This window comes from Bos indicus x Bos taurus, chromosome 2, assembly GCF_003369695.1.
Source record: "Bos indicus x Bos taurus breed Angus x Brahman F1 hybrid chromosome 2, Bos_hybrid_MaternalHap_v2.0, whole genome shotgun sequence".
NCBI lineage: Eukaryota > Metazoa > Chordata > Mammalia > Artiodactyla > Bovidae > Bos > Bos indicus x Bos taurus.
In genome coordinates this window covers 61,401,609-61,428,391 of record NC_040077.1, presented here as the reverse complement: position 1 = coordinate 61,428,391, position 26,783 = coordinate 61,401,609, and the positions used below count along the sequence as shown (strand labels likewise).

The window sequence follows — 26,783 nt, the reverse complement described above, 5'->3', positions numbered from 1 at the left end:
AACGTAGTACTAAAACAAGCAACCAAAAAAATACATTCTAATTGGTTATTACTAAACTCTGCAAACTCTTAGAAATGGATACTTTTTTTCAGGAAAATATAGCTCACCCAAAACTGACCTAAGAAGAGAGAGAATATCTAGGCTCAAGAGTTTTACTTGAGAATTCCTATCAGTAAAAGCAGATTTTTATTTCACTTTATTTATGGTGGTATCACACAGCATGCAGGACCTTAGCTGCCTGACCAGGGACTGAACCTGTGCCCCCTGCAGTGGAGGTGCAGCGGCATCCTAATCACTGGACTGCCAGGGCATTCCCAGGCAGATCATTTTAATACAACGGAAAACCATTCTAGGATAGAGGAAAAATGGGGAAATTTTCCAAAAATTTAAATGAAGTAACAACCATGGTTTTTTGTGAGTACTGTTTAAAAATTCTAAATAACAGCAAGCAAATGCCAAATGCATTAAAAGAGTGGAATTTATTCCAGGAAGCCTTGATATTAGTCTATTTTCATTTTAATAGATCCAGGAGAAAAAAAATCATGATTAACTCATATACACTAAAGGGCTTTCCTGGTGGCTCAGACAGTAAAGAATCCACCTGCAATGTGGGGAACCTGATTTTGATCTCTGGGTTGGGAAGATCCCCTGGAGGAGGGCATGGCAACCCACTCCAGTATTCTTACCTGGAGAATCCCCATGGACAGAGGAGCCTGGTGGGTGACTGTTCATGGGGTTGCAAAGAGTTGGACTGAATGACTAAGCAGACATACAACACTAAAAAGATACTAGGCAAAAAACAAAACAATCTTCCTGACAGCAATATTCAAGATATGAAAAATAAATGTATAGTTCTTATTGATAAAAACATATCTCAGCCACAGAGCCAACTAAGAACAAGAAAAAAATGTCTAATTTCATAATTATTAGACATTATATTGCAATAGCAAAAGCCAAAGTAAATTAGTAGAGTCTACGGGAAAAGATTAAGTTTACTTTTTCAGTAAGACTAGAACCCTTTATCATTTGAAAAAAGAATGAAAATCTGGAAAATCAATAGACTTGAATGAAAAAGAAACTAAAGGCTTCATATAGTATAAAACTAGCATACAGAAACCAATAGTTGATATATACAAGCAACCACCAGTCAAAATATAAAATGGAAAAAAGTCTACCTTCAATACCAAGAAAAAAACAAAATACCAAGAAATAAATTCAGTAAGAATTATGCAAAAATCATAGGAAAACTTTAAAAGCCATTAAATGAAACAACACAAAACTTAAGTGGAAAGATAATGAATGAATCATCAGAACTGTTCACAAATGTTTGCTTTTCTCATTCTAGCCACTTGATAGGAAAGCACTTCTTTAACCACTTGAACTTAGGCATGGCTATGTTAATTCCTCTAACCAATGAAATTTGAGTGGCAGTGCCATGTCATTTCTAGATAGGTTAAGAAGCGGTGTATGATTCACCTTTTCTTCTATCTTCTATGATCATGGAAGTGTATGTCAACAGAGACTTATGTCAGCCTGAATTTCTGAGCAATGTGAAGAGAGCCTCTGGCTAACATAAATGAACATGAAGCATGAGCAAAAAAAATAATTGTTTCTGTTTTAAACAGCTGCAATTTTTAGTGGCATAAACTAGATTCTAATTGCTATCCTGTTTTCTTAGATAGGAAAAATCATCACTGAGATGTCAGTTCTTCTTATTAACAAATGTAACATGCTCTCAATATCTGTAATTTGGTAGTATACTATTTTTATTTTAGTATAAAAATACTAAAAACTGAGTATCAAACACTGAGCTCAAGTATATGTTGGCCCTATATTCAGATTTTTTAAACAAAGATAAATGAATAGACAGCTTTAAGGGTATAATGCATTTCCTTACTACATGATATATTCAACAGTTAGAAAAAATCTAAGGGGTGGTATAATTACATAGCTTCATACATTTAGTAGCACAAGTATAGGAACAAGCCATGCAACTGGAGGAAAACCCATTTCAGGACTGAACAGAGAGGTCCTTGATTGCTGATAAGACTCTCCCCTTGCCTTCAGACAAACCGAGGAATTTGTCAGTATACAAAAACCACTGAATTCAGGACAAACAGGAGCAACAGGATAGGTATTAAAGAATTGGTTCTTGGGAGGGAGGAGGGTTCAGGATGGGGAACACATGTATACCGGTGGCGGATTCATTTTGATATTTGGCAAAACTAATACAATTATGTAAAGTTTAAAAATAAAATAAAATTTTAAAAAATAAATAAATAAAGAATTGGTTCTTGCCAATTAGGATTGTAGGGCCCAGTCTGAAGTAAGCAGAGGTGGCTGGAGCCTGGACATACTGCAGCTCAAGTCCAGAATCTGTAGGTGAGAATAGCAGTCTAGAGACAGAATGGTTAGTGCTTTCTTCAAAAGTTCCCAGGTTTTAAAGAAGCTGTGTATTTCATATATACAACAGAACATAACTCAGACATAAAAAGGAAAGCATTTGAGTCAGTTCTAATGAGGTAGATGAACCTAGAGCCTATTACACAGAAAGAGAAAGATAAACCTCCTATACTAAAGCATATATATAGAATCTAGAAAGATGGTACTGAGAAAGTTATTGCAGTGCAGCAATGGAGACACTGGCATAGAGAACAGAGACTAATGGACATGGAGGGCAGGGGAGGAAGGAGAGGGTGAGATGCATGGAAAGAGTGACAAGGAAACTTATATGACCATATGTAAAACAGATAGGCAATGGCGGGGAGGGCAAAGGAGGGGCAGAGAAGGGGAAATTCCCAAGTTTTTCAAACAAGTTCCTAGGATGCTTTCCTCTTAGTAAATATCAGTAAAAAAAAAAAAAAAAAAAAAACACCTAAGGTCATTAAGTTCACAACAGCCAAAAAAGACCACCACCAATGCAGTGGAACTAGCCGTACATTTAAAATATAAAGCCCCTCTGAGTAAAATATTGTGGCACCAATGCAAAAGAAGGTTGAAAGACCAAAGGAACAGAAAAAAAATTCAAGAGACTTTAACAGGCACAAGAATTTAATATAAAATAAAAGCATACCAAACCAGTGTGGAAAAGATAGATTGTTCAGCAAGTGGTGTTGGAACTAGGAAACTAGCTCAAAAAGAATCAACTGATTCATAGCTTACATCCTACAGCAGAATACATACCAAATGTTCGAAATGATTTAAATACAAACAATGAAACCATCTAAGTGCTTGAGGAAATCCTGAGAGAATTCTTTTATAATCTTAGACTAGGGGAGGCCTGTATAATAAAGTAAGTAAAAATAAACAAAGAATAGGATCATAAAATAAAAGGAAGTAGAGATGGCTTTTAAATATATGCAAAACACTCAATTTTACTCAGGAAATATATTTGTGTATATATCCATATTTATTTTCATATCATGTGAATTTTCTACCTACTAAAAAACCAAAAAAAAAATTAAAAAAAAAAAAAAAGGGAAGAAAAATCTAACATATTCTCCAAGACTCATCAGTTCTACGACACTCATTTTAGGAAACATCACAATGGGAAAAAAAAATGGTACAAATGTTACCATAGTTTTTAAGAATTCCCCTCCACCATGACCTATTCTTTCTCTGCAGATTCCACTACATTCTTGCTAAACTTTCCTCCTTTCACTCTAAAAATGCATATCGAAATTCCATATGCCCTTCAGTGATCCAGTTCAAATGTTGGCATCTCCCCAAACCCTCCACCTTACTTAGGAAAGAATTTATTGATCTCTATACTCTCTGCTGATGACACTCTACCATAATAGCCTCTCTCATATTTCACATATTTAATTAAACATATGTCTTCTCCCACCAAATTATCAGCAATGGAAAACAGGGGCTCTTTTATTCATCTCTTAACCTATAAAGATGTCCATTAAATGTCTGAAGACTCAAAGAACAAGACAGTATCAAAGAATTTTGTAAACAGTAAAGCGCTATAGCAGAGAATCTGAAAATTAAACAAACACACCTGAGAAATGAAATCTATGGGACAAAAATGTGAATGAAGTCACCACAGTGCTTACTTCTGGGAAAGGGTATAAGTGAACTCCCTAAGATGTTATAAATCTATATTCTGAGCTGGGTGGCCACAAGGGTGTATGTAAAAAGTCAGAGCTGTACAGTCTCTTCTGTGAATTATACCTCAATCATACTATTTTAAGAAAAATAGCCAAACTCTTTCCTCAAACAAATCTTCCACTGTTTAAAAATATAAAGTTATATAAAGCAGGGCTGGTTTTCATGAAGCAGAGATAAGGGTGTGAATATCCTCTGACATGTACCTGTAAAACCCAGGGCTCAAAGAACAATTTAATATCCACACATTATACGAAACTAAGGAGGTAAATTCCCTTCTTAGGTGACTGGGGGCAACATTATCATATTTGTATCTGATGCCCAGAAGCCTAGCATACTGTTAAGGATTAAACATTGTAAGGTTTAAATCTTTATTGAACGAATGGCACTAATCTTGAACTCACCTCTGTTTGTACTCTATAATCTATGTCATGATTATCTCATTAATCTAACTACTACATTCAATAAATGCTTGACAGCAACCTTCTTTAAGGGAAAGCCCCCAGGGTCAGGAGTCATGTATTCTATGAGAACTCAACAGTTATATAAAAATAAATCTGCAGTGAATGCTAGTATGTTCTATACCAAAAATAAAAACACACTTAAAGCCAAATATCAATTTCTCTTTCCCATTATGTTAGAGTGATTTTGATACCTCATCACAGCAGTGCATCCGAGCCATCGCTTCAGAGAGACGGATCATGCTCTCAAGCTGTCGCACTGTAATCCTCCATGAAGACTTGGTTACCCCAGAACCATCCCTCTGGCGGAGGCGTTTATACTGTTCCACAATGAAGTCCTCTGACTCTTTAGAAATCTGTTTCAGAACAATGATGAAGTCAGAGCATTTCTACTTAATGGAAGCTGCATTAAACATGAAGGTTAAAAGGTTCCCAGATGGAGATACTCTGGGGGAACTGAGAGGGTCAAGACTTTGAAATCAATGACAAGAAATTAGTCCTGAAATACCTTTCAAAAGAAACTAACACAAAGGAGGACTATGAATTCCATGCACTAATTTTACGAATAGGAAGACAGTAGAGTTAGTATTTCAATATGTAAGTATTTCAATAGTATTTCAAGCCACTCTGTGGCTTCTCCACATTCTATTGTTTCAGTTACCTATGGTCAACTGTAGTCTAAAAATACTAAATAGAAAATTTCAGACAGAAACAATAAGTTTTAAATTTTGTGCTGTTCTGAGTAGTGTCATGAAATCTTAGTAGCTATCCAATGTCTCACCCAAGATGTGAATCATCCCTTTATTCAGAGTATCCACAGTGTATATGGCACTTGCTTATTAGTCAGTTAGTAGCAAACTCAGTTGTCAGATCAACTGTTATGGCAACAGTGTTTATGTTCAAGTAGCCCTTTTTTACTCACTAATGCTTCCCAAGTGCAGGAGTAGTGATGCCAGCCATTTAGATATTCTCTTACTGCGCTAATAACTTATAGGAAAAACCATAGTATTTATAGGGTTTGGTACTATCTGTGATTTCAGGTATCCACTTGGGATATACATATCAGCTATTTCAGTAAACCTTATCATTTGTTCAATAATAACAACAAAGTAACTAAAGGATACTCAGTTTTTCAGAGCAAGGAACTAAGTATTAAGGAAGCAAGCCAAAGTTATAGAGCAACCAGGTTAGTCATGGAGAACAAATGCTTCTACAAACAAAAGTGATATTCTACCCTTTCCTTGGGACAATGAGACTCAATTCTGATATTATGGATTATCAAGTGAAGGTGATAGACGATTAAAATCTAAGCATAATTCCCAAAAGTCAAGCCAGAAATAGTGTAGACATTTCAACAAGAATGAAATGAAAATTTTTTCTATATTCTATTTTAGGAAAATGCCAAACAACATATGCATTATGGATTTTTTTTTTTAATGTAGGTGGGAGAGGGGTTCAGGATGAGGCTCACATGTATACTCATGGCTGATTCATGTCAATGTATGGCAAAAACCACTACAATATTGTAGTAATTAGCCTCCAATTGAAATAAATAAATTAAAAAAATAATAACAAACAAACAAAAATAAACGTCCAAGTGAGCACCCTGAATCCAGTGCAGGTTTAATCCAAAGATCTACATCAATTACTGTAAAGGTAGTTATTTATGTTCATTACAATGAACTAGAGGAATCCAAGTTTTTCCTCAGAGAAAGATTCAAGAGCATCTGTAGACTACTGATTTAAGCATACACAATTTTAAGATTCTTAGGAATAATGATTGAAATAAAATCTAGTTTGTTTGGTTATTCAAAACTCTTCACTCATAAAAACCTTTTTATTAGCACCTAATTAGTAGAAGAAATGGAATTTTTCAGACTTTTAAAACACTTTTTCTCAAGACGTTTTTGCTAAAGAAATAAACTGTTATCCCACCCTCCCAAAAAAGCCCAAGCAAACCCCCAGATCAAGCCAATCAACCAGCCATAAAAAATCCTCAAATCAGGTTCAGTTAATTTCCAAGTAACGCATCTGTTTAAATGCCACATACTCATCATGCCTGAATACAGTACAAAAGGGCAGGTTACCTTGGGTTTAAACTGTCTTGCAAAAAGAAGATACCTCCTGATCTCATCAAGGGAATACACACGATCAATGGAATCCTCAATTCTTGAATGCAAGTCTACTATTCGCCTGGCAATAGCATAATCTGTAACCTAATTCCAAACAAGAAAATCACTTTGATCAGTTATAATAACATCCACTCCAGACTATCCCAGGCATTAAGAAATTATTTGTAGCATGATAACCTCAAGCTTTAATATGCCACCATAAGATATATTAATGGGTTCAAGTTTCTGAGCAAAGTTTAATACCAGTTTCATCCAAAATCAAATGCTTCAGTGTATAGCTGTGCCTTACTCTAATTAAGACTATTTCTGAAGAAATTAACTGACTTACCTAATCTGACAGAAATAAGAGTTGTAGTGCCCTCAGTAAACGCCAGGCTCTATTGCCTTAAGTGTTGTTCCTCACAAAAACCTTATTAGGTAGATAACATTACCCCATTTTACAGATAAGTAAATTGAGGCCTGAAAAAATTAAGTAACTTGTCCAACATCACAGTTAGTAACTGAGCAAGGATTTGAAGAGTCTAGCTTCAGAATATGTCCTCCTAGCCACGATATCATGCTGCCACTTATGAATATATGAGGATAATCATCATAAAACTGTTACTAACATTGAATAAAATCATACTAAAAATATGCAATTTACTCTCAAATGGTATAGAAAAAATGTAGAGATACACAGAGCAAATGGTAAAGCAAATAGGGCAAAAACCTATGTGAACTGAATAAAGGGTATATGGGTACTATATTCATTATTGTATTTCCTGCAACTTTTCTGTAAGTTTGAAATTATTTCTAATTAAAAAGTTAAAAGTAAATAAATTATGTAGAGACATAAATATATGAAAATCAGTCAATGCCCAACGATGGGGGGTGGGGACTGGGTTAAACATTTTATATAGATTTGTGAAGGAAAAGAACCAAACCCAAAGATAGAACATGAAAACTCTCTAACATTCACATTAATGGAAGGCAAATTTTATTTAGATAAATTTAAAACTTTACTGTAAGCAAGAGTTATTTATTCTGCCTAAAGTAATGTAGACTCTCCATGCTCAGTAATTACAAGTACAATATTACCTTCTAAGGTCATTCTGCAGTTCTGCATACATCTGAGATATGCAACATTGTTAAATATTTAAGTCTAAGTAACTCTAATACTTGGCTTCCCTTGTGGCTCAGCTGATAAAGAATTCGCCTGCAATGCAGGAGACCTGAGTTCAATTTCCGGGTTGGGAAGATCCCCTGGAGAAGGGAAAAGCTACTCACTCCAGTATTCTGGCCTAGAGAATTCCATGGACTGTATAGTCTATATATACAGTCCGTGGGTCACAAAGAGCTGGACACGACCGAGTGACTTTCACTTTCTTTCAACTCTAATACTAATATGTCAGAATGTAAGTAAATCCACAATTTTACATTCAGTCTTAAAACTGCTACATAATTAGAAAAAAATGTGACACATACGATAATTTGACAGGAAGATATAGGGAGACAAATGACTCATAATTTGTGGAAAAAAAGGAAAGTTGTTTGGTATCCGAATTCTTTTCAACCTTAATGAAAAAACAAACAAAAGTCTAATAAAAATATTAAAGGGTATGGTTGAGAACTGTGGGTTTTTTTTTTAGAATTAAAAAGCAACAACAAAAACAACAAACTTGATATTCCTTAATACAATTAAACAGAACCATCAATTAAAGTGATTCCGAGTTGCTTAATAAACCTATCTAATCCTGTGCCATTCAGAGATATGAAAGGTCAGTGCCAACGCATGCACCAATTCTTCACGAGTACATCTTCCAGGCTTGTCTCGATCAATTACTCAAACTGGAAATAATAAAGGAAGCTCAGAGGGACGGCTCATGTAGTTACCTCATTACATTCATCCACAAGTATAAAGAAGAGATCAAATCGCGACATGATAGGAGCTGACAAATTTATATTCTGTTTCAATGATTTTGATCTGTCATAGTGTCCACTGATGGGGTTTGCTGCTGCCAAAATGGATGTCCTGGCATTCAGAGTAGCCTGACCACAAAAGGAAAAAAATCATGACAGGTTTAAAGACAACTGGAATGGCATATGACAAACCTCAACATCATTCATAATTAATGAAAACCAAAATAATAAGATATCATCTTTCATCTACTGAATCATCGAAATCAAAGTCTGATATAGCAACAGGTATCCCCATACGATGGTGCTGGTATGATGTGTATGCCCTTTAAGCCAGTTATTTCTTACTAAGAATTGATCTTGCAGCTAGATATAGGAAGAGGCGTACAATGCTTACAATGTTGTTTGTAATACAGAAGGCTGGAAATGACCTAAACATCATTCTTTTTATAAGAGCCTACCTATGAGTCAAACTGGGGTATATACAAGTGAAAATCATGGAGTAATAAAAAACCATAGTGGATCTAATACATACTGGTATAGAAAGATTACCAAAATAAAACTATAAAGTTAAATGAGCAAAAAATAAAACTTTATGTGCATTATGCTTATTTATGATAAAATATTCCTAAAAGGGACATAAACTCAGCAGATACTTCTGAGTATCTGCTGGTGCTGGGAGGAGGAGATTTCTCTTTTTAATTTATATTTACCTGTTACATTTTTCTTAACTATTTGAATGTATTACTTTTATTTTTAAAGTTTTATTTCTCTCTAATGCTAATTATAATATTGTACTTATTATTTCCATTTAAATGATTTGTCAACTTTATTTCTGTTACAATTGGAAGCACACTTTAGTGAAGACTACAGAGAAGCTTTGAGGAAATTTTGAAAGAGCTGAAAATTTCACCAGTACTTCCTCTACTTTGTTTCATAAATTAATTTTCACAGTACCTTTAACAGCACCTGTAATTTATAGTCAAGTGCTCTACCCCTGAGCTATGCCCCCAACACCTGTAATTTGGATTAATAAGCCTCAGGGCTGTGTTTTCCATTTCAGTAAACAGCATTTCATGTTGAAGTAATGAATTTTATTCAAGTGATCATCTCCAGAGCTACACAAGTCTACAAGGCTAAGGCATGATGCAGTGGAACAGAAGTGGACACACATACCTTCACTCCTGCTTTGGTGATAGAGATGGTTTGCTGTTCCATAGCTTCATGAATAGCAACTTGATCCCGCACATCCATCTTATCAAATTCATCAATACAACATACACCCTGTAATCAAATAAGCCTGGCATAAGAAACTTCCTTTCAGATGTCAAATGGCAAGGAAACTCAAAGTTTGCTACCATAATGACTTTAAACAACTAAGGTAAGTAAGCAATCCCAATTCCCTCTATTAGAGTAAGGCAGTACACAATCCCCAAGGGAACCATACAACTTTCAACTCACTTTAAACTCTAGTTTGCCCTTTAAGGGCAAAACTAAAAACAGGCAGTTACTTATTGCAGTTCTACTCAACATCAAAATGTTGTGTAAATCTCAGGGTCAAAACATTCTGGATCACTTCAGTGTTGATTTTAGGCTCAAAGTGAAGGATGAAATTGGAACATGTTTGTATCTACAGCTACAATTTACATGCATTCACAGATCTAACTGATCTATGACAAATACATGCAAAATGCAATAGATATACTCATAGATGTATCACAGTCTAGAAAGGAAAAAGTGCTGAGACGTACTAGTAGTCATAGCAAACAACAAGCTCAGGGCAGGCAATATATTCTACAGAAGTTCAGAAAGTGTTGACTAATGATGATAATCTCAATTTCTAGATTAATAAAACCATAAATTATTTACTAAAAGTATTTTATTTTTTCTTGAAAAAGAACACCTTAATAGGAACTTATAGGTCTTTATTGATAGGGTAGGTGATATTCTGATTTCTTTCTATCTAATCAGGTAAAATGTTCTTACATTATCAGCCAGCATCAAGGCTCCAGCCTCAATGACAAACTCATGAGACTCTTCATCTCTCACAACAGCAGCGGTTAAACCAGCAGCACTGGACGCTTTGCCGCTGGTGTAGACAGCTCTGGGACTGAATTCCTCTACGTGCCTGTTCAAGGTTATCATATTCATTAATATATGATTATAAAGCATCCTTTTCAGGATTATCAGCTTGATACAGTTTACATCAAATAAGAATTTAAGAGAACATTTGGAAAAAGCATTAAGAAAATGCAGTTAAGATAAATGCCATAGATCAAATAGAAAGTCTTTTCTCCTTTGGTCTTCTGAATAGACTAAATCCATTCCTGTCAAGGAAGATGAAATTCATACACGACAAAAACATCAATTAATAGTTTGGCACCAGTAATCTATTAGAAGACCTTGCACTTAAAAAATGAAAACAAACAAAAAACAACAACAAAAACAGAATAGATGTGAAATTTATTCCAAAAAAGGGAAGGTTGTCTTAACAACTAAGAAACAATAATATGCCATATTAAAAAAGATAAGAAGCATTATAATAGATGTTAAAAAAATGTGAAAAAATCTAATACCCTTTCATGATAAAAACTCAAGTAATTACAAGAGGCTTTCCCTCAACCTGCTAAAGGGCATTTATGAAAACCCACAGCTAACATCATACTTACTAGTAAAAGACTGAATGCTTTTCCCCTAAGAACAGGAATAAGACTTAGGCGTCTATTCCTGCCACTTCTATTCAACATTACACTGAAAGATTCAGCCAGGGCAATTAGGCAAGAAAGAGAAAAAGGCACTCAGAGTTGAAAGAAAAAAGAACTATCACTATTTGCATTTGACATGATCTTGCAGACAAGTTAGATCCACTAAAACACAACTAGTAAGTCCACAAAAACAGAATAAATCAGTTTGTGCATGTTGCAAAATAAAAGTTTAATAGTTGTATTTCTACACACTTGTGACAACCTGAAAATGAATCTAAGAAAACAGTTCTATTTATACTAGCATCATAAAGAATAAAATACTTAGGAATAAACTTAATAAAAGAAGCACAGGCACATACACTGAAAACTACAAAGCATTACTGAAATTAAAGATGACCTAAATAAATGGAAAGATAACCCATGTTCATGGATCAAAAGACTTAATATCGTTAAAAAGCAAATATAATCAGGTACAACACAATACTGCTCAGAGGCAACACTGTAGTACATCTTTTGTGGTGGCAATGGGGAGATGGGAGGCGGGAGCAACAGAAACGAAGAAAAATAAAGAGAGTTCATTTAATATAGGACTATTATCTTCAAACCTAGAACTCAGTCCATGATATACTTGAAGGAAATAATATTTAATTATAAAACTTCAGCCAAAAATTTTATGTTCTAGAACACTGCCATGTTAAAAATTTCCCAAATAAAGGAAAGGCAGCTTGATACAGTATGAAGAGCACATGCTTTGCAATCAAAAGCTGAATTCATGGCTTAGAGCCACCTGTCAGCTCTAAGGAATTAGACAATTTACTGAGAACTCAGAGTTTTGTTTGCCTCCCTGAAAAAAAAGACAGTATTATATGCCTGTCTGAATGTTGGTAGGGTATGACATAATACACAGACACACACATACACAGACTCACACAGCACCAAGAACACAAGAGGTGCTTGTGTTGCCATTATCTTGACCTCTAAGTTTCTTAAAAGTTTGAAAGTAAGCCAGTACTTATACCTTTTAAAAATAAGCAGAAACTGCTAAATTCATATTGGTAAGTTCAGCACAAAATGCCTCATTTTTATCACACTGTTTTTGGAAACTGTCCTGTATAAGAACTGTGAAGACATTTGTATTCTTAATCTCAGCAATCCTATGCCTAGGAATTTACCCAAAGGAAATTAATAAAATAAAAACTTATACACATTATGATGTTCACTGTATTTGATCATTAAAATAAGTTACTGTTAAGTTGTCTAATATCAGGGTAGGGGAATTATCTTTTAAGCTATAATATGCCAACAAAAAACAATTGTGAAAATAGAGAAACATTGAAAAGAATTTAAAGTATTAATTAAAATTAAAAATATGCATGCTGTGACTTATAACCATGGAAATATATATATATTCATACATTCAAAGAGTTTTATACAAAGATTAAAAGAATTCTATGTGGGATTGTAATTACAATTTTTACGTATTCCAAAATCTGTAAAATGTTGTTACATTCTCCTTAACAAATTAAGGTGGACTTTAACCCAAGAGAGTTTTTGAAAGCCTGTAACTATGCGTATTGTTTTCTTTGTTGTACTATCGCAGGCACTTACTTGAGAAACTGGCTCTTAGCTGTACTTGGGTCACCAACAATGCAAACATTTATATCCCCTCGAAGAGAGGTCCCTTCCCCTGTTGTCTTTGGGACACCACCAAAGAGCATCAGCAAGACACCCCGTTTTACTTCATCATTACCTGAAATAAAAACCCAAGGTATTTTTCAACATGAGTTTAAACAATTTCACAGGACACTACAAAGGCATGTTTACCAACCAAAAGTGCAGAGGTAGCTGAAGCAAAGTTAAGACCAAAGTAAAAATATCTTTCTGGTTTCTCATTTTGATCTTGGTTCTCGTCCTATGAATGTAAAGTCACCTATCACTGTACTAATACCTTCACCTGAAGCAGATGCTGATGCTCACCATTCTAAGAGTTTTTCCTTGTATATAAGTCCTGCTTCCTACATAAAGTCTTTCCCTATGTCACAGTCCTCAAATATCTCTCCCCATAAATAAACTATGTCCACTACAGCCTACCATATTTGCTAGTTCTTTCCAACTGCAGGTTATACGGTTCTATCAAGAGTTTCAGGAAATGATCCATGACTTACCTCTTTTGTATCAGGAATAGTGACCCTATAAATACAAGCTAATTAAACTGATATAGATTAGGCAAGATGCTGAATGTGGTCTACAGCTGCTTCTAAAAACTGTTTTTAAATACAAGAAGGAAATGAACAATTAAAAAAAAAAAAAAAAAAGACAACACCAAATTTTAGAAATGTGGTATTGGAAGAAACATTCTTCTGTCTTAATTATTATGACTTTCTGTGAATGCCATCAATGAAATGCTGGCACATGTACAGAAAGGACTTCTTAGAAGCAGAAAATTTAAAATCCATTCCAAAAACAAAATTTCTCTGACTTATAACCTGTATGAAACAAATGAGTTGGAGGTGTGGTAGTTTAAAATAGCCCACAAATTATTTGATAATCCTCATTTCTAGATGGAGCTTAATTCTCCTCTCCTAAAGTGTGACTGGGCTTAGTAACTTGGTTCCCACAAATAGCATATGGTGGAAGAGAAAGTGTATAACTTCTAGCACTAGGTCTTGAGAAGCATTTTGCTTCCTCCTTGCTCTGCTCTTCTGGACTGCATGCTCTGAAGGAAGCCAGCTGTTGTGCTATGAGGACACTGAAACAGTCCAGTGAAGAAATTCATATGGTAAGGAATTGAGGCTTCCAGCTAACAACAAGCACTGACAGATAAGAGTGAGTGGATCCTTATAAGTGGATCCTCCAGCTCAAGTCAAGCCTTCAGATGACTACAGCCCTAGGTGACATCTTGGCTGCAAAATCTACAAAGACTGACCAAGACCACACAGCTAAGTTTCCCTCAAATTCCTGACCTACAGACTGTATGAAATAATGCTTGTTGTTTTAAACCATTAAATTTGGGATAATTTGTTACGTAGCAATAGATTAATTTATGGTGGGGGAATGGAACAGTATAAAAATTTGATACCTACTCATTCTAAGGGAGGATACTCTAAAACCCACAAAGGATTATTAATATTAAGGATTTCAGTTCAATTACACTGACCAAATATTTAAGCAGAAAAAAAGGCTAATTTTCAATGATTAAAAATACATACCTAAGACAAATAACCATAATCTTATGAACTCTTGCCATTACTTCAACTGAATATGCTGCTGCTGCTGCTGCGGCTAAGTCGCTTCAGTCGTGTCCGACTCTGTGCAACCCCAGAGACGGCAGCCCACCAGACACAACTCTGTGCGACCCCAGAGACGGCAGCCCACCAGGCTCCCCTGTCCCTGGGATTCTCCCAGCAAGAACACTGGAGTGGGTTGCCATTTCCTTCTCCAATGCAGGCAAGTGAAAAGTGAAAGTGAAGTCGCTCAGTCATATCTGACTCTTAGCAACCCCATGGACTGCAGCCTACCAGGCTCCTCTGTCCATGGGATTTTCCAGGCAAGAGTACCGGAGTGGGTTGCCATTGCCTTCTCCGTCAACTGAATATAGAGGGATGGAAAAAAAACAAAAATAAAGCATGAGATCTGAAAAGTTAGTCCTATCCTTCAATGCACAAGGGATTTAATGACAGTGAACAGCTAGTAACCAAGAGCTAAGAAAGTGTGAAAGCAGAAACCACAAAGTATAGGCACAGTTGTTGTTTAGTCGCTAAGCCGTATCTAACTCTGTGACCCCATGAACTGCAGCATGCCAGGCTTAGGCACAGTACATATAACCAAAAAAAATACGAAATCTCTTCCCATTGTGAAAACTAACAAGAAAAAAGAGATCAGGATGTTAATCTGGCATTAAGAATATATTTAAGTGCAGTTCTGTCCTAAAGCCAGAAAAAGACTAAATGATTTCTTCTTTTTTCAAAAGAAAACTGGCAAAATACACACAACATAAAATTAACCACTGCAACCATTTTTAAGGGGTTCAGAAGGGGTTTAAGTACATTCACTATCTTTTACAACCATCACCCATTCACTTCTAGGACTTTTCATAACCCCAAACACAAATTCTATTCATTAAACAATTCCCTATTTCTCTCCTCAGCAGGTAATCTTTTTCTACTTTCTCTATGAATTTACCTATTTTAAGTATCATGTAATATCTGTCCTTTTATAAATGACTTTTAAGAACTCCATCTAAACCCACTAAAAACCTTTTAACATCTGATTTGTGTATTTTAAGAAGTCACATGTTGCTGTTTTACAAACATTACTTTGACTTCAAGCTTATTTCACACATAGACTTCTTACCATGTATAGTAGGGAACAGGCTTGTACAAAGATTGTGGTACAGATTTTTATCTTGACTCATTTCAAACACTTTCTCCCACTCCTTCACAGTCATTTGGTTCTTAATGCTCTCAGCTGTCTGTTCCTCATCTCGGAGCTCTTTTCCTCCAAACTGAGGGGGAGGAGAAAGGAAAAAAATAGTAGATTTTTGAAATATACAAATAGTCAAAATAATGTGAAAGAGAAGAAACATCAGCACAAACAAAATACATCCTGGGAGGTCAAAATCTGTTGCCTGTAAAGGTTTTTTTTTTTAAAAAAAACCTTCTAACCAGAAAGGCCTAAGTTAGCCAAAATACCAAAGAGCTTGTCATCTGTCCAGTGATTTATAAATAACAAAAAAAGCTACCACCATTGTTTTGCATTGCTATCTAAATGAATCCAGATGCTCAAGAGATGAGCCATAATAAAATGGTAATCGTTGTTATGAAGATGAGAATGAATAGAATTATTATGTGCACTCATTTCCCAACACTGGACTATTTTCCAAACTTTTTCTCATTGCTTTCCCACCCTGCAAACAAAATTAAGTTCTCAACCACTATAATACCAGGGGGTCAATCACTCTCAGAAAGAGTAATTTATAAGCTATTTCCCAGATTACGAAATTTTTCTATTTGTACTTTCTCAAGGAGTGTGACAGAGGAAATGTAACAATTAAAAAACAAACAAGACCACCCCCACCTCCAGAAAAACCACCATTAATAATAATAGCACCAATACGCTTAAAGCACTCAACTTTAACACACAAAAATAAGTAAGACTTTTCCTTAAGGTCAGGAAAACAAGGCATGAAAAAATCTGGTTTTAGAACTCAAGAGCAAATCTCAACCCAAGCCCTTGTCTTTAACACTGAATTTACAGCAGCCTCAGGTAATGTCTTTCTTAAGCTTTGCCATTCTACTAAGACACTCACTCACCCTTGGGTTGGTTGGTGCAACACAGCAGGCAAGAAAGACCAGCCTGTATGAAAGGTCTCTAACACCAAGGGCCCGGAGACCTCGAACACCTTCTGTCTCATATCCATCAACACCACTGACTCGGGAATCAGTTTCTGCACGTGCTCCTGAAACATTGAATGACAGGTTGTTTCATAGCTAAATACTGAAGGTACTGATAATCAAAACTTCTCAGATAAATAAAACCAAAAAATCTAAAATTTCATTTAGGCTTTGAAATTCTCAGAACAGTACCTTCTATAGCAAAATCAGTTAGTCTTTGTTATCATTACAATTCCTTGCTCACTCTGATTGGTAGCCAAAAATAAGACAAGCAAGAGGCAAGAAGCTAGATGTTCTGCAATAACTGAGAATTTGTTAAACTTGAGCCACAGATTACTGACCTGGTGTGCTAAGCTTAGACACGTCAGGCACAACAATCAGCGTCCCTGTAAAGTCACATTTGTCACCAGCTTGAGCTGACTCCACAGCTTCAGCCCTCAAGATTACTTCTAAACTGCGGGGGATACTCCCTCGAGGAAGCTCAGCTTGAGTCTCTTGAATACGAACCTATGACAGAGACAAATAAATGGCCAAGGATGAGAAGAGATCTCTTTCAAGTGCCATGTGATCTAAATTAAATGCACAAACATTGATATATCCTAAATTATCTTACCAGTTGGCAGACTTTTGACATGTGCCAACATTCATCTTAAAAAACTCTTTTCAATTTAGTAAGAGATTACGTCTACTTGAAAACTGCAACTTCACTTTTACCCTCATTAAACAACACATATTTTGTTCTCTTTGTTGAAATTTACTTTAATTATGTGTTTTGGGTCCCATCCTCCTCTAAATTGTCAGCAAAATTTTATGAAAATTTTCACATCTATTATACCCTCCACCTCAATGCAACTGTTAACATTACTTAAGATACACATATTTTTACTGTATTATTTGAAAGAAGTTGCAAAAATCAAGATATTTTACCCCTAAATATTAAAGCACTCATTTCCTAAGAATAAAGACAATCTCCTATGTAACCACAATGCCATCAATCACATCAAGGGTTTAAGTATTTAATTCCATGTCTTCTATTATCCAGTCTACTTTCGTATTTTCCGAATTGTTAAGAATGTCCTTTATTACAGCTGTTTCCCCATCCCGCCAACCTAAATTCATATTTTGGTATTTGGTTTTTATATCAAGTTCTTTATCAGATACAAAGCATCTCTTACCCAAAATTATGGGTAGAGTACAGGCTTCTTACTAACCAAGTATCAAAATAATACAAGAAAACTATGTAAAGACTAAAAGTTGAATTTAATATTATTTATTTTAGTCTGGTTCTCATTTTCCTAGTGCTTGAGCTGCTGCAACTTTTCTTTCCTCCTTGCATATTCCAGAGTTACTCAGTCCTAAAAAGACCTAGCCCCTTCATTCTTAACTGCTACCATCTATCTCTTGCCCAGGTAACTACAACTGCCTGTTAGTCTCTTTGTTAAATACTACCACTGTTGTCCCATTAATCTTCCTGAAACGAAGAAAAATACACATCTTCTGAAAACGTATTCCTCTTGCTTTTCAAAACAGGTCCAAACTTCTCAATTTGAGGATCCAAGCATTTCCATGCCACGCATCAAATCATCTCTCAGACAATTTGGCCCCTCTACTTTAATCATGATAATCCCCATAGCTGTTAACAAGCATGTCCATTTTCACCTGTACTTTTACTTACGCCTTCCTCCTTCTTAACCACCACCTCCCAATCTTATACCAAGTCTCTACTTCTTCAGTTTCCATAACTCTTACAGTGATAACTAATAATAAGTTAGTGTTTATTCTTTGACAAATGTTTTATTTGTCTGAAGGAGCTTCCAATCCAAGTTATTAAAAGTTAAAACACATTTATATACTGATAATTGAAATTTGCATGACAAATTTTTAGCTTAAACTTGTAGTCAGTTTTTATGTAAGTCACAGATCTTTAGGCAATTACAACATTGCCTAAGTTAAGCTTATAATAATAATTACAAGTGCCTAGAAGTGAATTATTAGCATAGGCTGAATCTGATCTAAACAGAATACCTTTTGAAAATCAACAAATCTTGATTTATTCGTATCCAGCAGGAATCTCCGTCTGTTGGCACAAACTGGATTTCGACAGATGTTTGGCTGTGTGTATTTGAACTGCTGTTCCACATCCTTGATCACTGTCTGACAGTCCAGGCACAGGAAAGTTCCGCTCACAAGCTCTGGGTGAACCGGGTGAGTCCGTACCACCTGCCCACTGATGCGAGTAAGCAAACCAATTCTGGATGAGGTGAGCTCTCGAATTCTGTTTAAAGAAAGATACTGCATTAGTAAATGTTCATTCCCAAACTAAAAATTTTCACTTTTAACGAGAGGATATTCAAAGATAATTTATGCTTAAAACAATAAGAGACAAGGTATTCTTTAGACTCTCCTGAAAGAGTGATTTAGTCAACATGCCCATTCCTGAAGTATAATGTACATGCATCCACAACCAAATACATAAATGAAAAAAAAAAGAAAAAAGAAAAAACCACCTAAGTAAAGGACATGAAAGAACTGCAATTACAATTATAAAACAGGGGCTTCCCAGATGGCGCAGTGGTAAAGACTGTATGCAATCAATGCAGGAGATGTGTGTTTGATCCCTGGACTGGGAAGATCCTTTGGAGGAGGAAATGGCAAACCGCTCCAGTATTTTTGCTGGGAAAAAGCTCACGGACAGAGGAGCCTCGTGGGCCATAGTCCATGGCATCACAAAGAGTTGGACACGACTGTGTGACTGAGCACACACACAGAAATATTTTCTGCTGAACTACATTTCTAAATAAGTATTTTCATAGTACAGTTGTCATGGGGGAAAACTTGTTTGTTTGAACTTGAAGGTTTAGAAAACACTTTATTTCAGAAACTCATTTTATATTAAATAACTTGGTAACTTTATAGGTAATTTTAATAAAGTTTTCAAAATAGCACTTTAATTTCCTCCAATAAATTTATTCTTTAAATAATTGCTAAAGAGGAAAACAGTTTAAAAGTTATGCTATTTAAGCTCTTGACAATTCATTAATTTTTGTGACTGCTCTCAATGTTCATATTTTCTCTCTAAACTAAGCTTTCATCTAAACATCCTTTAAAAGGTGTGCTAAAGTATTATAATCCCTAGAAATGACTTCACCTAACTTACTTCCCTTTCATTTCCCTGGAAATATAAATTTTCCACAATTAAATGTTCTGGATAACTGGGTGTAACTCTTTACAGATGTAAGACTACAACCTTCTGAGCTTTCTGACAAGTGATAGCTGTACTATTTAATGAATTCTTTTTCCTTTCAAAGAGTTTCTTACTTGTGTCTGGTAGGTAGGTCTTGAAATGCAACATAAAAATCCTTGGCAAGAGGGATCTCTTTACGGTCTTTGACAAAGGTTTTCAAGGCTCGACATAGGTAAGGGTAAACTCTGAAAAGCAAACAAAAAGAAAACCAACTTACAACTTTAAGAGGCTTACTAAGCCCTCTTTTCCCTTTCATGCTTCCCAATAGCTGAAACTAAGGAATTTCACCTGATTACAACCAAGCTTTAGAATCTAACTATGCAGGATCCTTCTATCATCTGGTCTAGGAACCTCTTCAATCCTCTTCCATTACACCACAAATACATCTAAGACAACACAAACACCAAATATAAAGTGCTACTCCTTGATATCTATTATTTTTTAATAATCATTTAGCATGCACACCACAGACCACTCCTCTGTCCAAGATTGCTCTTCCTGAACCTGGGCAGTATAATACCTCTTAATAGCAAAGCAGCCTCCCATTTGGTGTCAAGGCCTAGTATATTCTTCCAGGTTTAATTCTTGATTGACAGGAAATGGATAAGGGTAGGGAAGGAATCTGTGTACTGATGTGAGAGCAAGTTGGCAGAAATGTTTCACCTGGCTGGTTAGGTGGGTGTGTGCATGTCCCCTTGATTTAAGTTTTAAACAGCTGCAGTAGCTTGGTTTAAGCAGTAGGATCTGTAAGTCCTCTGAAAATCAGCTACTCTAAGGAGACAGAACTGTGCGGCAGTCTGTGCATGCGCTATGGACAAAGGTGTTTCTACCATCAGCCCAATTTTCTACCTCCCTCTCACTTGTCAGGACAACTTTTCCTACTACATACTTTCACAATAAACTCTGTTGCTTATCCTTCTAGCCATTCTTGATAGTCAGATATGACTAGAAACACTGAGACAAATCCATCTCCCAGTCCACCAGGTGAAAAAAGAAGACTGTGACTCCTTATTCCTGAGTCTTCATTTCTCCTTCATAACTGTCCACAGTGTTTATTTTAACCTGATTTTATTTATACAGATTGTCACATTTATTTAATCCAAATGCAGACAGAATTTCGTGTAGAAAGGTTTCCTGCTTTACATAGCAATCAAAAGCAAATTAAAAGCCTAATATCTAACTCCTGCCCCCAAATATCATTCAGCTTTTAAAATGTTTCAAGGGATTTTATTTAATATGGGACGGGGAATGGATTAAATGAATGACAGAGCAATAGCACCGTATGCCTGACACAAAGTAAGCAATTCTCTTAACACTTGGAAAAACTATCAATAGAAAGCAGAGATTTTCAATATCTGCATGTGAAAAATACTCAACCCTACAAAGGCCTAAATTAGTTCAGAGCAGCACTAAAATAACCACTGGTTGTAAAAAAGGGCTTTGTGACACCTGCCCTCCCTTTATCCTCACAAATTAACACTTCCATTCCAACAAGAGCTGGCTTCCCAGGTTCCATGTCTACTTAAAGATTAATATACCATACCTATAGAACTCCTCTTGAATGGTGGTAGAAAGTTGCTGGTTAAATTGCTCCAGGTCCACAAAACTCACAACCAATGTGTTTCTCTCAGGACGAATTAACTCCTCAGCTAACTGCAAGTACTTAATTTCTCCATCACTGTTCTGGAACCTGCAGATACATACAAATCAGATTAAACTGAAATTAGGCAGTAAAAAGAAGAATCTGAATGCCTGATAATTCGGTATACTGGTTAAATATCATCAGCTTTAGGGCTAGAGAGGCCCATTTTAGTAGTTGTATACCTTAAGGCTAGTTACCTGTCTTCTCTAAACCTATCCCTCTTCTTTTTGAATATAATAATGAAAAAGATTAGAACATCATCCTGTAAGGTTAACTGTGAAGATTAAATGAGAGAATGCCTATGAAATCTTTTGTACAAAGTTGGGAACATAGAAAAACTATGTCTTCAGATTTAAATCTGAATCTCCCCCCGCCAGTATTTACTGATTTAGCTGCATTGGGTCTTAGTTGTGGCATGTGGGATCTTCACTGTGTTGTTGGGGACCTTCACTGCAGCGCAAACTCTCTAGTTGTGGTGTGCTGGCTGGCTCAGCAGTTGAGGCTCGCAGGCTTAGTTCCATGGTATGTGGGATCTTAGTTCCCTGACTAGGGATCAAACCCACATCCCTTGCATTGCAAGGTGGATTCTTAACCAATGGACCACCAGGGAAGTCCCAAATCTGAATTTCTTGATCTAACATTTCCTAATCTTAATTGTACATAACAACAATAAAAGAACAGTTAGCATTTGTTGATTAGAAAATATTAAATAAAAAAAACTCAGGCTAAAATCAAAAGATTTAATTTCTAAAGGGAAAACTGACATTAATTGTTGATTTAAGAACAAGAAAATCAATAAATACACGGAAACGAGGTGCTTTAGGGCTCAAGACTTTCAGGGAAATGAAAATGTACATACACACAAAGTAAAGCTGGGGTGTTTTTTCCTAACAAGTATCATACAAACATATTTACTTTTTATTCTTTTAATATAACCATGCAGATAGTTTTGAGGAAAACTAAATTCCTCCTTCAAATTCAGCATGTTCTGTTTAATACATTATGAACATCTCTCTGGAAAGCACTATGCCAGAGGTACCATAAGTTGGAAATAACAGCATTGCTCTTCTCCTAGGGTTGACACTCTCATAGGAGACATTTAGAGGGATAAGACATCTAAATGTCTAAGACAAATGAATAAACAAAATGTTTATTCTATCTTTTTTTTAAATTTATTTTTTAATTGAAGGATAATTGCTTTACAGAATTTTGTTGGTTTCTGCTAAACATCTACTTGAAATCAGCCATAGGTATACATGTGTCTCCTCCCTCTTATCTCCCTATCCATCCTGCCCCTCTAGGTTGTTACAAAGCCCCAGTATGAGGTCCCTGAGTCATACAGCAAATTCCCATTGGCTATCTATTTTACACATGGTAATGTAAGTTTCCATGTTACTCTCTCTGTATGTTTACTCAATCTTAAAACAGGATATTCTGCAATGTCTTAATATGGATGAATCTTGAGGACATGGTGCTATGTGAAATAAACCAATTCAGTTCAGTCCAGTCGCTCAGTCGTGTCTGACTCTTTGTGACCCCATGGACTGCAGCACGCCAGGCTTTCTTGTCCATCACCAACTCCCGGAGTTTACTCAAACTCATGTCCATTGAGTTGTTGAGGCCATCCAACCATCTCATCCTCTGTCATCCCCTTCTCCTCCTGCCTTCAATCTTTCCCAGCATCAGGGTCCTTACAAATGAGACAGTTGTTCGCATCAGTTGGCCAAAGTACTAGAATTTCAGCTTCAGCATCAGTCCTTCCAATGGATATCCAATTACACAAAGACAAATACTATATGATTCTACTTATATGAGGTATCTAAAAGAATCAAATTTGGGAATTTTCTGGCAGTTCAGTGGTTGGGACTCTGTGCTTTCACTGCTGTGGGCCTGGGGTTCAATTCCTGATCAAGAAATTAACATCACACAAGTCATGGGGTGAAGCCAAAAAAAAAGGTCAAATTCATAGAATCAAAGAGTGGAGTGTTGGTTGGAGGAAAAGGAAAATGTGGAAGTATTATAGGCATAGTTTCAGTCAATAAAAAGAAATGCATCTGAGTCGATACTAATGAGATGGATGAACCTACAGCCTATTAAACAAAGAGCAATCAGAAAAACAAATTGTTTATTAACTCATATATACAGAATCTAGAAAGATGGTACTGATCAATCTATTGGCAGGGCAGCAATGGAGACATAAAGACAACAACTTGTGGACACAGTGTGGGAAGGAGAGGGAGGAACAAACTGAAAGAGTTAACACTGAAATATATATATATATAAATATATCTATTACCATATGTAAAACAGGTAACAGTGGGAATTTACTGTATGATGCAGGGAGCTCAAACCTGGTGCTCTGTGACAACCTTGAGGGGTGGGATGGGGTGCGAGGTGAGAGGGAGGTTCAAGAGAAAGGGGACATATGTGTACTTATGGCTGATTCATGTTGATGTATAGCAGAAACTAACACAATATTAAAAATAAAACATAAATAAAAATTATTAAAGTTAAAAAAAGCTTCAGTGGCGCAAGATGGATAAGTTCTAACAGAATCTACTGAACAACAATACAGGGTACAGTTAAAATTTTGTTAAGAGGGTAGATCTTAAAGAAAAAAAAAAAAGAAGGTGAAAGAAATGTGACAGGTGAATATAAACTAATTTTGCCTAACAGGAACACCTAGAAAGGCTTTATGCATATAACAGGTGGCAGTGGAATTTGGCCTGGAAAGACTTTTAAAATCTGAAAAGAAAAATGAGTGATAGATAGACTGGCTACAGATGTTTCCAAGTATGTGACAATCAGGAAAGGTATGGGAGGACTGTGGATGATGACAGAATGGCTGTGGAAGATGAAACTAGAAAGGGCAGCTGTGAAGAATTTGGACTCTATTTCATAAGGAATGACAAATCAAAGTTGGTATTTTGAGAGGGAGATAACATTTTTTTCTCAACAAATACAAGGATTATTTGTCTTGTTCATCATCATTGTGCCCAGCAGTTAGCTGCAAGGCAAACTGCAAGGAAGTGAAGGTAACTATATTATTTGTTAACATCAAACATGGTTGAGGACCTTTGTAAAGTGGTATGGTGGCTAGGTGGGATTTAGCATAGGATTCACATTCAGATGAAATAGCTGGCAGTAGATACACTACCAGAGGTAATGGAAAATGGCAGCCTGGGAACATAGGGGAAGAAAGGATTGCAGCTGCCTGAAAGGTTCATAGGGTTTAACAAACAGGTATGAATCTTTAGCTAGGCTTCGAAGGATGAATAGTTATCAGGCAGAGAAAAACATTATGAAAAGTAGGGAAATATAAACTATGGTATTAAGTATATCAGAATTTCATTAAGACAGCAGAACTATTAACAGTAAAAGTGTGGAAACATCCCATGTCCATGGATGGATGAATAAACAAACGAAATGTAGAACAGACATAATGAGTACCATTCACCCTTAAAAGGAAAATTCTGGCACATGCTACAACATGGATAAACCTCAAAGACTTAACTATGCTAAGTGAAGTAAGCTGGTCACAAAAGGACAAATATTGTATAAGGCCAAATCTGAGGTACCTAGAGTAGTCCAATTCACAGACAGAAGATAGAATGGTGGTTGCCAGGTGCTGGAGGGTGGGGGGGGGGGGGGGATAGTGAATTATTGTTTAGTGAGTGGAGTTTCAGTTTGGAAAGAAGAAAAGCTTCTGGAGATGGATGTTAGTGATGGCTATATTACAAGGCATATGTACTTAACATCAGTGAACTCTATGTTTAAAAAAGGTTAAAACGAGTTTTTACCACAACAACAAAAAAAGAATTTCCTGTCATGTTATTGCTTAAAAGATACTGAAGTCATTAAGGTCCCTAAAGATAGCCACAAGAAACTTTAATGATGGAAGTATTTAAAGCTTCAGTATAACTAATGGTAACAACTTAGAGTTTCTACATATTAGTAAAATCGTATATAATTTTTTTCGGACTATTGCAGAGTCTCAGGCCGAGGATGTCATTGAAGAGTACTTCAAACGCAAGAAATGATCAAATTAAAAAGCTGAGGTCTTATAAAAATTTTTTCCCTAACTCATTCCAAAGTGCTTCCACTTCTTCCTGGACTCAGGGAGAGCAGCGATATTCTGCGCGATCTAAGAAAAGTAACTGGTGGCAGTGGCTGCAAGCCAGAGAGAGGGGGTTTGAGATGCCTGGAGCCTAAAAACAAAGCAACAGAAAAAAAAAAAAGAAAAGAGGGATTTGGGGCGTTGGAAGGGAAGGAAGGAAGAGATGGAGGGAGTGCGTTCAGTGCCGTAAGCAACGCAGGCGGCCCCTAGCCTGAGCATCTGTCAAGCACCGGGTTCATTCCCGCACATTCACCTCCACAGGCTCCAGGGCTTCCTGGCCCTCGGTGGACCCCATGAGCCCCCCGCCAAGATTCCCACGCCAGTTCGGCCTCCCTTCACGAGTCAGACGTGCGGCCTAACTGGACGAGTTACTCATTCCTACCCAGCTTCGGCGTCCCCACAGGGAACCGGGGGCTACGCGACCACCAGCCTTTCGGGCTGTGAGGACTGAACAACGGGCCTAAGCGTTCGGCCCAGGACACAGCACACGGCAGGAGCCCGAGGAAGGGCTCCAGATGAACTTCACCAACCCTGGAGACCAGCCCAGCCCGACCCAGGCTCCTCCCCGCGGCCCGCTCTCCGAGGCGCGCGACCCCTCAGTACCCAAACTCGCGCGAGGCCCTAGGGGGCCCCAGACTCCGGAAGCCGGGAGGGGAAGTTCCGCGATTTAGGGGCAACCGCCGACTTACTCCTCCAAGAAGTCCAGGAACAGTTTCTGGCACTTCTCGGCTACCTCGTCGCGGACTTCCAGATGCTGGCTGCCGGCGCCCGGCTCCGCCGCGGCGGCGAGGTCCATATCTGCCTAAGGCTGAAGGGCAGCTGGCGCCACACTATAGTTGCTTCTCCTCCGACGCTGCCGCTCTGCGCGCGCCGCCTCCGTCCCGCCCCTTCGCTGGAAGGTCGGAGCCAATCGTGGCTCAGGAGCCCCAGGATTCGCGCCAAACTTGTCCAATGAGCGCGGTTTCTCTCTCAGCCCCGCCCACGGAGCGGAGATTTCGCGCCAAATGCAAAGACCTGAGAAACCTGGGTGGTCTGCCTCTGCGCCTGCGCAGTTGGTCGTGGGCAACGAAATTTGGCTGG

At 36.9% G+C, this 26,783-nt stretch overlaps 1 protein-coding gene across 1 annotated transcript in view; it reads right to left on the bottom strand.

Annotated features, from left to right (window-relative positions):
- MCM6 (minichromosome maintenance complex component 6) overlaps positions 1-26,574 on the bottom strand; it is a 34,925-nt gene extending 8,351 nt beyond the window's left edge. Inside the window, exons 1-13 of the mRNA XM_027561781.1 lie at positions 26,393-26,574; positions 21,488-21,634; positions 20,019-20,129; positions 18,726-18,975; positions 17,042-17,207; positions 16,620-16,765; positions 15,661-15,811; positions 12,916-13,057; positions 10,589-10,730; positions 9,779-9,886; positions 8,579-8,734; positions 6,662-6,790; positions 4,769-4,930 (exon numbers count right to left, since the gene is read on the bottom strand). Coding sequence (XP_027417582.1) covers positions 4,769-4,930; positions 6,662-6,790; positions 8,579-8,734; positions 9,779-9,886; positions 10,589-10,730; positions 12,916-13,057; positions 15,661-15,811; positions 16,620-16,765; positions 17,042-17,207; positions 18,726-18,975; positions 20,019-20,129; positions 21,488-21,634; positions 26,393-26,499 — 1,917 coding nt within the window. The 5' untranslated portion in view covers positions 26,500-26,574. The remainder of the gene's footprint in view (positions 1-4,768; positions 4,931-6,661; positions 6,791-8,578; positions 8,735-9,778; positions 9,887-10,588; positions 10,731-12,915; positions 13,058-15,660; positions 15,812-16,619; positions 16,766-17,041; positions 17,208-18,725; positions 18,976-20,018; positions 20,130-21,487; positions 21,635-26,392) is intronic.
- Positions 26,575-26,783: the final 209 nt, after the last annotated feature.